We start from the raw sequence: 13,384 nt of genomic DNA, 5'->3' as shown, positions 1-13,384 counted from the left end.
CTGAAGTGTCCCACACTGTGGGAGTCTCAAAGCTCCTCTCTGGATGGTTATGGGACCAGTCTGTGAGGCTGGTACACCAAACCTTCCAGGAACCTCCCAGAGAACGCTGCTGTGGAACCCTGAGCACCCAGTATTAGTGTCCAGAGCAACGATGTATACTGCACTGCTTTTTGGCTTTTCTTTTTTTTTAATGAAGTGAGGAAGAACAGTTGGTGCTGTCTGGCCAGATGCTTTTGGAAATGACCACCCAGTGCTTTGGGAACTACTGGCTTTAGAGGCTTAGTTTGTGCTTTCACATCATCTCTCTCTGCTAATCTGTTAGCATTATTGCACCTTCACAGTATCAAAAAGAAGTATTGGTTTTATTGTGCTTATTTTAAAACCAGTACATTTACAAACAACCAAACTTAGATAAGTTGGGTATATAAAAATATACATGTAACAACTCACATTATACAGTAAAAAACAAAGCACCTGTGTGGAAAGCTTCCCCCCTTTTTTGGAAGGAGAGCTGTCTTTAGAGTTGCATCAGTAACATGTACTTAAAACATATATACACACAAACCCAGAACTTCAGCCACAAAAATCTGTCCTCTTATGTGGCAGAGGAGACAGAAGGCCCAGAGGGGTGATATGTCTCATTCTTTCTCCATCACAGAACTGCTGCCATTCACACTGTGTGAACAAGAGTATGGCTCGGGTAAAGTGTGAAAAGCAGGAGATAAATTATGCTCCATGTGGCACAACTCCTCCCAGGAAAGAGCAAACCCGAGGGCCCACAAAGAGTTGTACCTTACCCTGTTGTCAGAAGGAGCAGCTGCCATGCTGGACTCTGCATCCCTGGCTGGCAAGGCTGGGGTTGGGCTCCAGTGCTATCTCTGCACTGTCGTGGGGCCAGGGACAAGGACCACCTTGCACTTGTAAAGCAGGAGCCAGGGGGCTGCTGGACACTCCTGCAGCCACCACTGACCCAAACTGGGACACAGAAACTGTGTGGAGACAAAGCTGGTATTGAACTCTTCTCTGGATAGGAGGCTCAAAGGGTTAACTCTAAACTGTTACATGCTATTAGAAAAGACAACTAAATAACTTAAGTCTGTTTAAACATTAGGTTTCTAATCCTAGGTGCATTTCACCAAGGTAAAACTGGGTATTTGAAGAAAATACTTGGCTATTAAATATTTTTGCAATTATGTTTTTAGAAGTGCCTTTTCTGTGTCAGGCTCTAACCTATACAGAAAAGTTACCTTCTTATTTTTTCAAAAACAAAACTGTAGTAATTATATACTGTATTTAACCATGTGAAAAGAGTAAAAAAGCTATTTCTACGCAGTTTCTGAGGTAATAACCTGGCATGTTAAAAATAATATTAATGCAAGTCATTCAGTTGTGAGTGTCCCTTGCCCATCTTCCTCTAAGAGGGGATGGACACTGATTTCAGTAAGTGGAGAAAAGACGTGTGGCATGCTGGTTGGTACAGTGTATCATAGTTCATCATGGTTTCTTGTGAGGTCCTCCCCATAATTAGTAGCTTGACTTCCAACGAACATATTCCAGTTGTCCAGAACCTCCTCTTTTGTTAGTTTTTGATCCTGGTAGGAGGAAAACAAAACCTCTGTAAGAATATTTTCAAAGCTAAGTCAAAGACACACCAGCACAGACTTGCCAAGAGCCCTGGGAAACAGACAGTTCTTCACAGCAGTGGACTGCAGGTTCAGCAATCATTCGTAACTATCACAGTGAGTGAAATTTGGACCTCGATGGAAGATAGAAGTTCCACACACTTCACTTGGGTCAAACTGCTAATTGAAAGTTCTTCGTAATGAACTCACTGCCAAGCAGTAGGTTAACAGTGGATTATCTGGTACACAGTTTTGCCCTGTGGTTTGGTTCATCTTCCTGACAGTAAAAATGAAAATCCTCTGGTATGCTTTGTGGAAGATGGTTGCTTATGTTAGCAATTTACACTTTCTGTGTTAAGTATTTTGGCTTTCAGGTTCCAACTTTCCTTGCATTACACTTCTGAAGATCACCATCTGGAATCTACTGTCACACATCAGAACCGGTGTTTAAGTGAAAGAAACATGCTTGATTATAGAACTGAAAGTGGTTTTGCTACCCCCCATCTAATTGTAGCTTTATTTTCCTCTTGTAGTCTATATGAACATACAAAAGTCAAGACCACTCTTAAAGGAAAAAGAGTATTTTTGCTGTGTTAAACATCCAGTTTCTTATCTCACCTAATGAAAGCCAGGGGAACTAGAGCTGGTAAACAGTATTTTACTACTTTTACTTTGTGACTTTAACACTACCAACTGAAACTGGCATGGAAACATTAATCTACTAGCAATTCCAGCCTCTGAAGAAAAGATATTAGGAATAAATTCTTGCAAGCTGATATTTAAAAAAACCCAAACCACCTCATATAACTTCTTTAAAAACTATACTGGAACACTACATACCTTGTCTACATCAGATTCGTAGACTAAGTGCCTGGCTTCAGCTAGTGCATGATCATAGTCTTGGGGGAGGATCCAGTGCTGGATCTCATCTTTGTCCATCTTTCCATCCTTGTTGAGATCACGAAAATCTGAAAACTGCTCACGCTCTGTAATCACCCAGTCAGGCTCTGGTCCACCCTCTTCATTTGCAAACATATCAGCTGGAGAGGAAATAAGGGTCTTACTTGAGTCATATTTACTTTGCAAATTATGCACAAACTAAAGACATTTGCACAGTGCTCCTCAGAGAAAGACCAAACTTTTCATTCTATGCACAGTGTCTCTATACAGAAAAAGAAATGTGGGGTGTAAACAGAGTAGCTGTGTGTACCTTCTCTCAGGCCTATTTCTTCACTGCTGGTGATTTTGCCTGTTCTCACATTACCCTGTATCATATCTGTGTGCTGCTGGTGAGGCTAACAGGAGAGGTGAATGTGTTCAAAAGCCATCATCTGCTGAATTTCAGAACGAACAAAATCCTCTAACGAGCTCCAGTTAAATAGCAGTCATAAGCTTTAGTGCTAGGCTCAGTCACATGGGGAGAAAAGAACTCAGCCATTTTATCTTGTCCCTGCCAGCAAATGTCTTTGTGGGTAAGATCAGACTTCAGCCAGCAGAGAGTGATTAAAGGAAAAAAGGTACAGAGGGAATTTAGGCAAACAAAAATTGCTAAATGGAACTTGCATGCTTTTGTACTGCTCTTAGAGAAGTCTGTGGAAGAGACATTCAGCTTACTAGATCAGTTCTCTTTTAACCAAGCACTTCTGCAGCACATGCAGTAGAAGACACTCTTCCACAAAGACAGACCTGGAGAAGGCATGGATCATGGTGCATTCTGTGAGAAAGCACAGGCACAGTGCACTTGTCACAGATTGGTACCTGGGGAGGGAGCACCACTTGTGACACAGGACACAGAGATTACACACATGAGCTGCTCTGTACATCAGTCCTGTGCTACATTTTGGAAGCATTGGTAGGACCACACCACAGTGGCAGCTGCTTTCTGCATAAACACAGGAGAGTGGCAGTGATTATTAAAACCAAGTGACTTGTAACTGTTCTTTACATCACAGGGCTTTCCCAATGAGGAGTGGTGTGTCCATGTCATTCTTCTGGTCACTGTGGCCAATCCTTTCCTGCTCATCAGGACTGCTTATTCCTCAAGCCTTCCACTTTCTACATAGAATTAAAGCCTGCTTTGTGATACTATTCCTCTCCTCTCCAGTGCCTTTTGGGTTTGGTTTTCAAGGATGTGCTAAGAAGTGTACCCACACGGATGGTCTGAGGGCCAGAGGCTGGCTGGTATCTATGGGAAACATAAATGCTGAATTCAAAGCCAGAAATAACCCCCCTGACCCTGCAGGGTGAGTGTGTACACTGGGCTGAGGTTCTCCTTTGTCACAGTGTCCCTGAAATACTCTGTCACCTGCCCATGCACAGTGAGAATTTAGTTCTCTCTGCTCAACATTTTTATAGGTATTTTGCTCTGCTGCTTGTGTAAATCTAAACCAAATTTTGTAAATGACAAAATGGGAGGAAAGAAGGAAAAAGAGGGTGGAATCATACCATAACCTTCATGAAATCTCCCCAACAGATACTCTAGATCTAGAGACCGAAATTTTTGGACGTCTTTTTGTTGTTCCTTATAAGCTAGCAAAGAAGAGACTTAGCTTTCTGTTGGTTTCTTAATCCCAACTTCATCAAAATTTTTAAAAACTTATATCTGAAAAAGGAAAGTAGGAATATTTTAAGCATAGTTTTCTCAACTCATGAAGAAAACTTCAGACAACACATTCACTTTCTTTTTTCATTTTTTAAAGTGCAAATTATATTGTTTATTTGAAGCAACTGACATGTCCTGTCAATTTGATTTTTATCATCCTTGCCAATGTGGGGTGATCGTGACTAGAACATTCTATGTTCCTATCTATAGAAGACAAGAAAAACCAGCATTCACATGGTAACAAATGTTGACAATTACCTTATAATTATATGTAGGTAATGTCACTGAATGAACTGAAATTACTGTGGAAATTATGCTGCTCTGTTATTTCAGTCATAGATGAATAGCATTCACTTTCTGGGCTAAATATAATTTACAAGGAACAGAACCCCCCTGCCATTAATTAGTGTGTATATATTGTTCCTGATTCTATGTGAAGTGATCTTTATAGCACCACCAGAAACAGAAAGGTTCATCCAACTTTGCACTAATGCTTTCTTAGTGCTACTTTCTGGATTTAAAATTCATCAAAATGTAATGGCATCATCACTACAGAAGTAGGGGTTTTACTTACTAATTAAACTAGGAAAAAAACTAGTAGGAACAAGGTGAATTTTCTCTTTTTGCAATGTTTGCTTCCCAGATGTTTTGGATATTTGAGCACCATCCAACCTTGGCAAAAGACTAATTCATTTTCTGATCCTCCTGCATTTTTAAACAAAGCCTTCAAACAGCAGTTAACATAGTGTAATATACAGAGAATATCCCTGCCATGAAAAATATTATTCCAAATTCTCTTATTTTGTTCTCATATTAACTCTTAGCTGAGTTAAATGAGAGCAAGAGGAGAATTTTGTGCTGTGAAGTGTGAGGAACTTTTCCTGGTCATGTTGCTATCTACCTAAAATGAAATTAAACGTTCTGGGTTGGATGGCTGGTGTAAAATACTTGAACTGGAACACAGAACTGTTCATCTCTGAGTTGTTAATGTTGCTGCAAATTTGAGAGAAGATGGAAAAATGGACTGGAGATTATATAAGAAACAAGTAACAGCACTTACCAATATACTCATCTTGATCCACAAAACCATCCTCATTTTTGTCTATGTCTTCTAAGGTTTCCTGGAAAACAATTTTGCATTAAACTAATCAAGAAAAAACTGACAGTTCTGACTGCCTACTTTTGATCATTTAATATTCTGAGGCCTTGACCTGCCCCTGTACACAACTGAATGTAGTCTCACTTAAGTCCAGGGTGACTGATACAATGAATATACAAATATCCTTTCACGTTGAAAGAATTCCCTGTATGAATGAACTGCTTAAGTTAGGGGCAGATACAAGCTTGCATGAAATACTCAGCTGCTGCATGTCAGCACACCCTCCTTTTATTTTGGTTTAAGTCTGTGCCCCAAGATTGTTTCTTGATTCAATTTAGGAGCTGTCTAAGTGCACTTAACAAGTCTTTCTTATATTGAGAGTTCTAAATCAAGTCAGTATCATGAAAGGCATCCCTTTCTGTTCCCCATTTAGCTATTATGTGTGTGTCTCTTTCTAAACCCTGCCTGGAAAGGTTAGAGAAGACTTCAAAGTTCATCCATAAAAGTAGAAACAATGGCATTGATTTTGCTTTGCTTACTAAGACAACGATGTTTTTCATGTGCTCAAACTCCTCTGGGTGAAGGAAAGCAGTGAATTCTTCACGAGTGGCAGCCAAGTCTCCATCCAGATCTGCAGTTTTGAATCGTCTTTCATCTCTGGGCAGCATTTTCTTAAAACTGTGCTGATCAGTTGCATCTTGGAATTCCTCTGGATTTTCTGCAAATAAATCAAGATGATCTCAGAAGTGTTTTCCTTTAAAACATACTGTGAAACAAAGCTGTTTGAGTCTAGAAATAAAAAGGTTTATTGCCAGAATAGCTGTTGTTCTAAATGGAACTTCTCTTCCCTGTGAAGTTTTAAATTCAGGGGTCAAGTACTTGGTTTGATTTTTAAAGGTGACAGTAGTAGAGGTAAATTTCTGAGCAAGCCTTCTGTTGCAATCCAGATTAATGGATTTTGCAGTATTATTATCCCTCACAGATTTTTTTTATCTGCCTTTACAAGCACCACTTAGGCAGTAGTTGGGGTAGACTTCATTCACAGAAGTTTTCTTCTTCTTTAGGAATCAGTACAAGCCATACAACTTTTCAGTTTCAAGAAGAGCAAACCAAGGAAACGTGGTTTCAGAAGGTGGCAGACTGACTGAAATTATCTCAGTGCTACGCCTCTGCTACATGGAACCTAACAATTATTTTCAGTTTAAAACAATGACATTTTTTCAGGGTGTTCAGCAGCATAAAAGGAATGGTATTTGATATAATTTTTAAAATAGGATCATTAAACTGACTTTTAAAATGAAAAATACTTCTAACAATTTCACAATTCATATGTTGAGAGACAAACACAGGTGAAAAAGACTATGCCAGGAATTAGAGATGGGAATTTTAAGTATTCATTAACACAAGCCCACAATGCTGCTCTCCAAATCTTGGGGCTTAGAGGGAGCAAAGACAAAGGGCTGAGAAGGGTACCAGTGATAATGCTGCAGGGACTGTGTGTCAAATATTTCCTTCCACAAATGCAACAAGCTCCATTTTAATCTAAGGTAGACTTTAGAATTGTTACTGCTACAGAAAGCTTGCTCTAAAAACTGCCTCTGTGGTAGGTAAATATTGTCTTCTCATTTCTGGTAAGTATAAATGGTCAATTAATACTGATTTGTTGCTCTGTCAGTATTGCCCTTTAGCTTAAGTGATCTCTTCTCCTCCTCTTCCTACATTAACTTATAAAAGCAACGGGAACATGGAGGGGGGCAGGGGGAATTCAGGTATATCTTAAAATAAATGTTTCTTTTGCCTGATTTGTTAAGGATTTTCATTTGCAGTTGATCAGTCTGAAGCATGTTATTCTGCAAGAATGATTTTAATCAATAACTTTGCTATAGTTTAGACACAGACTAAATTTTTAACATCTAGACATAAGATTTTTAGAGACTAAATTCACAAACACAGTTAATTAGACAATATATTATTTTTTAATTAAAGTGCCCTTTTTAATGTTAAAAATAAAACATATCTAACTGGAGGAGACTTTAATTCAGCTGTGTCAGTATATTTAATGATACCTCTACAAAACCTTCTGTGTGCTGGTGACCCATGTGCAAAGGGCTGCAATAAATGACTAAAAAGTGCTTTTGACCTCTGAGCATCTATAAAATTTAATGTGAGCTTCAAGAGCCCTAAATGTGACACCAAACTCCTGTTGACTGTAAGGCAAGAAATCATATTTTATAATCTCAAAAATCCTTCATCATACAATGTGAAGATGTTCTCTTACCTAGATAATAACCATATGTGGCTTGTTTGTATTCTTCCCAGGCAATTTTATCATCCTTGTTTAGATCATAGTCTTTCCAAACTTTAGCCACATTTTCATAGATGTAGCGTTTCTGTACTCGTTTAATCCAGGTTTTTAATTCCTCTGTTGTGATATAGCCATCTTTGTTGTCATCTATTCTATCCACAATCTTCCTGTAAAAAGAGAGCAGCATCTTTAAGAGCTGGCAGAAAACCCAACTGCATGTCAGGCCAATTTTAGTAATCTTTATCTGGCCCTGATTTTCCACAAAAACTGACTGCCCCAAACTCATAAAGCTGTCCTGCTGGTTAAGGCTTTCCCGCATTTTGCACATCATCTTAAGAAGTATGTCTCTATTCGTTTTTCAACATTGCTACAAATAATTCAGAGGGAACTTGCACAACCAAAATTAGTGAACAGAGAACACCCAGCTTTCTTAGGTTGTGTCTCCTACCTTAGGGGGACCTGTTCTTTACTGCCTATAGGGCGTGGCCATGCTTGCTCAGAGCAGGAGACACCAATTTCACTTCAGGACAAGCCCTGTACTCAAACTTCCTGGAGGCAAACAGGGCAAAAATCCAGGACTTGGTGGACACCCGCAGTTTCTCCTTTGGCTTTCCAGCAGACTGACACCAGGGTGAAGTGAGCTATATGACTGTGTAATGCTGGGGATGTACACCAGGTACAGTCTCCCTTTCCATGCCTTGTTTCTTTTCTTCCATTCCCAATGAAAAGCAGTATTGCTGGTGTTGCCAGGAATGCCTGTTACTCACTTAAGCAATACCAAGTCTGCAGCAGGTCTCCAGCCATCGCTGGCAGCTGGGCTATAAACCTCTGTCTGGTGTAAAGCTGCCAGCCTTAAGCCCTGTTGAAATCAGCAGGAATAAAAGGTCCTGGTGTATTCCCAGGGAAACCTCCATCTTTGAAACATTCTGCACACAGCTGCAGTTTAAGAAAAGGACAGTGGTCTCTCTACCATTTATGTTCTCTGCAATTAATCACTCTGCAATAGATAAACTCCACCATTTTGGGGCTGAGCTTTTAAAACTGGCTTCTGTCCCTGCGCTTGGAATTGGGGCACCTTGGTTCTCTGGCACATCCAGATTGGCTTTGGGCACATCAGCACCCTTCACCCAGCTCACGAGGTGCAGGGGCAGCCTGTCTGCAGGTGGCCTGCACCTCATCTGGTGGCTGGCTCACGCCATGCCTATGGAATACTGACGTGCCATTGGAATGATGGGGTAAGAGCAGGAGCTGACTTGTCTAAATCCTGACTTGACATTCAATAGGTGAGCTCCTCTGGGCAGCCAGAGGACACAGGGAAAAGATCTGCACTTTTAAACTTTCTTTTCAATTCCACATCTTGGTTCTCCACAAAGAAACCACACCTGGCCAACTGGACTACTCAAGTAGTAAAGCTATGTCTCTTCCCAAGCCTTTGTTACAAAAGTGGTTGCTGAAATAACAGCAGCAGCTTCTGCTGAACTTCCAGCAATCTTGTGTGAGTCCGATAGCATCAGACTGAATTCATAAACATGCTGTTTCTGAGCTATGGGGAAAAAAGAGGCTGCTGAATTTCCTTTCTGAATTAGTAAAGTATGAATTAACTGACCAGAAACCCTTTTCTCTTTTGTATCAATTTGTTGCCAATTGTCCCTTTCTTTTTGTCACCAGATTTTCCCCACAACGAATTTAATTTCATTTGTTTATCTGGTATTTCTTTCTACTGTTAAATGTATTAAATGATTATGCTAGTAGCTCTTGGCAATGTATAACATGAAAGAAGCCAGACTGTGTACCAGAAAATGTTTCATGCCTCCTCCTTTTCACCTGTTTTTATAGGTCCATTACATCCATGTGCACTATTCCACCCCACTTCTCAGCTGAAGATGGGGTCAATGAAACAGTCTTGCCAAGAGGCTCCCAAAGGCACAGGTAAAAAGCTGTTGTATGGACTGTGGACCTCACTTTTTACTGTTGTTACTATTGGGATGACCAGTGTGCTGCCACATTTCCTAAGCAAAGTAAAATGGCTTATAAATACAGCAGCATGCACTGGTTAGAGCAGCAGACTGCATGTGTCTGTTTTCTCCCAGAAATAATTTTAAAATAACTTTTAATTAAATCTGCCTTCTTCCTAAAAGCCAATCACTTGCTGAGAAGTGACTCTATTTGTAACCCACTACAGAAGTTGCCCATAACAAAACTGTGGTGGAAGTGGTTCAGTATATCTGATTATCAAGCCACAAAATGTTTTTTAAATCCTCTCCTTACCTCCCAGTATGCTATCCAAAATTACAGGCTTGGGAAACACTGAAAGTTATGAAACTTTCCCAAAGGCCCCCAGGAACCACATCCCTGATGTTCTGATGCACAGTGCTCACCCCACAATGTGTCCTCAGGGGCCATATGTCAGTCATTTAAAAGGTTATTGACTGTGGCTGTACTTGAACGTGCCTGTGTCACCTCTCCAAAGGGCAATCAGTGAGATCACTGGAAGTTAAACTTCTTCCCTTGCTGAATTAACATTTGTAAAAACTGTTTAAAAGCAGCTCTATTGTTAAATCATACCCCTGACTGCATTATCAGTACTAGTAAGTTCGGACCAATATTAAGAGGGCATGTCCATTTTGGTGATACAACTCGAGAATCTAGGCCATAGATCATGAATGCTGAGAACATGGTTTCTTTTGCTCCTCCTCGAAAGAATGAGGATGAAGTCGGTCACTTCTGGTAACCACTTTATCTGTTTACTTGTTGAGACACAAATAGTAGTGACAGCTTTCAGAAGGATAAAGAGGTTACTTGGTGAGATTACAGTGCTACTGCTTATGATGGGACTAGAGAGAAAATGAGCAAGTCACACTCCCTATGGAAGGGAAGGCAAGGGGAATCTTAGTGAGAATGTGCAGATATTTTAATCTTCCTTGTGGTAACTACATTCAAGGATCTTTCTTTAACTTCTATTAAATTTAGTTCTTCTTAGTGATCTGGCTTCCTGTTGGTGTAAAGGAGGAAGAAGCAGTAAAGTAAGGCATGGTCTCTGTTCTTGGCATAAGCAGCATGGAAGTAAGAGCAACTGAAACACTGAGCAAAGAAGTCACAAGTGGAAAAGCTGTGGGAAGATCCTTGAGGTGGACTTCTAAACGTAGCTGTAAAGGAGGAATGGTTTAAACTCGATTAACAGTGATACGGTGTGGGCAAGTGCTCCAGAGGCAGGGAGCTGCAGCAGCAAAGCCCTCTGGCAGCAGGTCCAACACCGGGGCACAGCACCACGTACAGCAGCTCCCTCCGCGAGGCTTATGGCTGTGGGGCCAGAAAAGGCAGGAGAGAAAAACACCAAAGCCATGAATTGTTGGCTGCTCCTTTGCAAAAGCAGCGGGGTGTGAGAGAAGTCGAAACCCAGAGGTTCGACCCGCAGGCCACCCTGGAGTACAGGGTCCCGCTGCACGAGCCCCTAAGGCTGGGAAGGGTTCCGCACCCCCGGGACACTGAGGCAGCCCCAGGCCGCCTCCTCCGTCCCGGGCCCACCCCCTGCCACGTCTCCCGCCCGGGCCGGGCGCTCACCCCAGGCGCTCGCGGCTCTCCTCCGGGCTGAGCTGGTCGAAGCTCCGCGCCTCCTCCTTGCCCAGGAAGGCCTCGTGGTCGTACTGGAAGCCGGGCCGGTCCTCGTGCTGCGCGGCTCCGGGCCGGGCCCGCTCCTGCCGCACCGTAGGCTTGCCCAGCGCGCCCGCCGCCAGCAGCAGCGCGGGCAGCACCCAGGCCGCCCCGCCGCCCGCCATGCCCCGCCGGCCCGGCTCTCACAGCCCCGCTCCGCTTCGCTGCCCGCCCGGCCCGGCACCGCCCCGCCCCGGGCCCGCTCCGCCCCCGGGCCGGCCATTGGCCCCGCGCCCGGCCCGGCCGCGCCACGTCCGCACAGGGGCCCAGGCGGCGGGGCCGGGGGCCGCGGGCAGAGCCCTCACGGGGAACCGCGGCAGCGCACGGGCCGCTCCTCTCGGCATCGCCGGAGCGCCCCGAGCTCAGCCTGATCAACACCAGGGCAGCTCGAAACAGCGGCTCGGGGCTGTCCCGTCGCTGCTGTTCGTTCATCCAGTGCGCCAGGTTGATGATGGTTTGTGCTGTCATCCTAAATCGGTCGGGAAAGGACAAAAGTCTAATTTTTTCCTTTTCGTGCCAAGTAACAATATGGCTGTAAAAAACTCACAAACAACAATAAACCCTCCATGCTGTCTTGAGTGTTGATAACCCAAAAATGTGGGGAGGAAAGGCTGCCAGCACTCTCACAAAGGATATTTATCGTGATGGGGTCACTGTCACCGTCACTGTGAGGGGAACCGAACTTGGGATCCTGAAAATGTAGGAGAGGGGAATCCCAAGCCATATAGCAAAGAAAAAGGTTTTGATTTGTTTTGTTTAAATGGCAATTTATTTTGTTCACAGTTGTGAAAGTCTCTAGGCAGAGGAAATTGAAATTTGCCCCCATTGTGATTCCTTTTGCTATGTTATACACATCGTTCACAACTCGAGAAAGAGCTTATAGAGAGGATTGTCACTGTGTGCAGTAGATGGCAGCGTAATGACCCTGTTGCTAAGGGGTCCTGTGGTGAACTGTGCTCCACCACCATGGCTGGTCTGTCCATTGTTAGTTTGGACCTGAGGGTGTTAGAGCTCCGAATTGCAGCAACTGGTTTGTCAGCCCAGCCCACAGGGTATGTAAACCACATGTCTGATGCGGCCTTTGGGTGTACCACTAACACGGAGGTGCACCAGACCACAACTTCCCCTTGTGCTGTTGTTAACACTGGTAGAACTTTCGACCTAAACCTCGTGCGTAGCTGAGCTGTGCCTGGTAGAGGATTTGGTTGTAATGACCGCAGAAATGTGGTGTTGGAGATTTCCACGTGTGCTGTTTTCTGCCTTTGTGACTCGTGCGAAGAGTAAATGAGAGCCATGCAGGGCTAGTGCTGGTTTGCCTCAGAACCATTGGCAACAACAGCAGATTTCAAAAATTTAAACAGTCCAATATGTTGGTTTGTTACTTAATTCAACAGAGAGGAACACTAATGCACCCCCTTGAGCTCAGTCACACGAGCTGCCCTGTAGGCCTGAACAGTCTGTCCTCTGGGGATGTTTGTGCATCCACAGCTGAGCAACTGTTTCAGTGCTGTTTGGTGAGAGCTGTGATATGCATGTGGCAGCTTGAAAATGGCTCAGCTGATCAGATCGGCTGTATTTGAGTTTCCAAAGCTAGTGAAATGTAAATCCTTCTACAGTGTTTGGGTTGGTTTGTTTGTTTGTTTGTTATTAAGCATATACCTTCAAAACAAAGTTTTCATTAACATATTCAGAGATCTCATATTTGTGCAACAATTCAGATATGGCTCGTTTTTGTGTCTCAGTCTTCTAATATTCCTGTCTCTGATCCCCACATCTATAATATTGTTTTTAACATTATCCCAGAAGGGGGTTTGTGCTGAGGTGCTGAATTTTTAGCTTGCATATCTGCAAGTGCTGGAGTGTGCTGCTAGTTAAGAGATGAGTTATTTGCATGGGTAACAGGTAGGCTTTACTGCCCATTCACCCCATCAGTGTTGTAATCAAACATCAGCTTGATGCTTGATCTTAGTTGCAGAGGGATATGAAGTTATTTGAGGGATGTGGGAAATGAATCTGTATGTTTTGTTGTCAGAACAATTTGGAGGCACTTCTGTGAGGAAAGCTACAGTAAGAGCAATGCAGAATAGGCTAAGTGCATACATGGT

At 42.8% G+C, this 13,384-nt stretch overlaps 1 protein-coding gene across 1 annotated transcript; it reads right to left on the bottom strand.

The window, feature by feature from the left end:
- Positions 1 to 343: 343 nt before the first annotated feature.
- RCN1 (reticulocalbin 1) lies at positions 344 to 11,446 on the bottom strand. Its single transcript, XM_069016512.1, has 6 exons — positions 11,190 to 11,446; positions 7,602 to 7,795; positions 5,863 to 6,041; positions 5,285 to 5,345; positions 2,463 to 2,662; positions 344 to 1,592 (listed from the first exon to the last, which is right to left on the bottom strand). The coding sequence occupies exons 1-6, from the start codon at positions 11,402 to 11,404 to the stop codon at positions 1,485 to 1,487; spliced, it is 957 nt and encodes a 318-aa protein (XP_068872613.1). The 5' UTR covers positions 11,405 to 11,446; the 3' UTR covers positions 344 to 1,484.
- Between the last annotated feature and the right edge of the window lie 1,938 nt (positions 11,447 to 13,384).

This window comes from Aphelocoma coerulescens, chromosome 5, assembly GCF_041296385.1.
Source record: "Aphelocoma coerulescens isolate FSJ_1873_10779 chromosome 5, UR_Acoe_1.0, whole genome shotgun sequence".
NCBI lineage: Eukaryota > Metazoa > Chordata > Aves > Passeriformes > Corvidae > Aphelocoma > Aphelocoma coerulescens.
This window is presented reverse-complemented; position numbering and strand designations above follow the sequence as displayed.

Excerpts from the sequence above, each read along its gene's own strand:
- RCN1 (XM_069016512.1), bottom strand. The coding sequence starts at position 11,404 with ATGGCGGGCGGCGGGGCGGCCTGGGTGCTGCCCGCGCTGCTGCTGGCG. Across the intron at positions 7,796-11,189 it reads GAGAGCCGCGAGCGCCTGGG|GAAGATTGTGGATAGAATAG; the intron begins GTGAGCGCCCGG and ends CTCTTTTTACAG. Across the intron at positions 2,663-5,284 it reads GGATCAAGATGAGTATATTG|CTGATATGTTTGCAAATGAA; the intron begins GTAAGTGCTGTT and ends TTTCCTCTCCAG.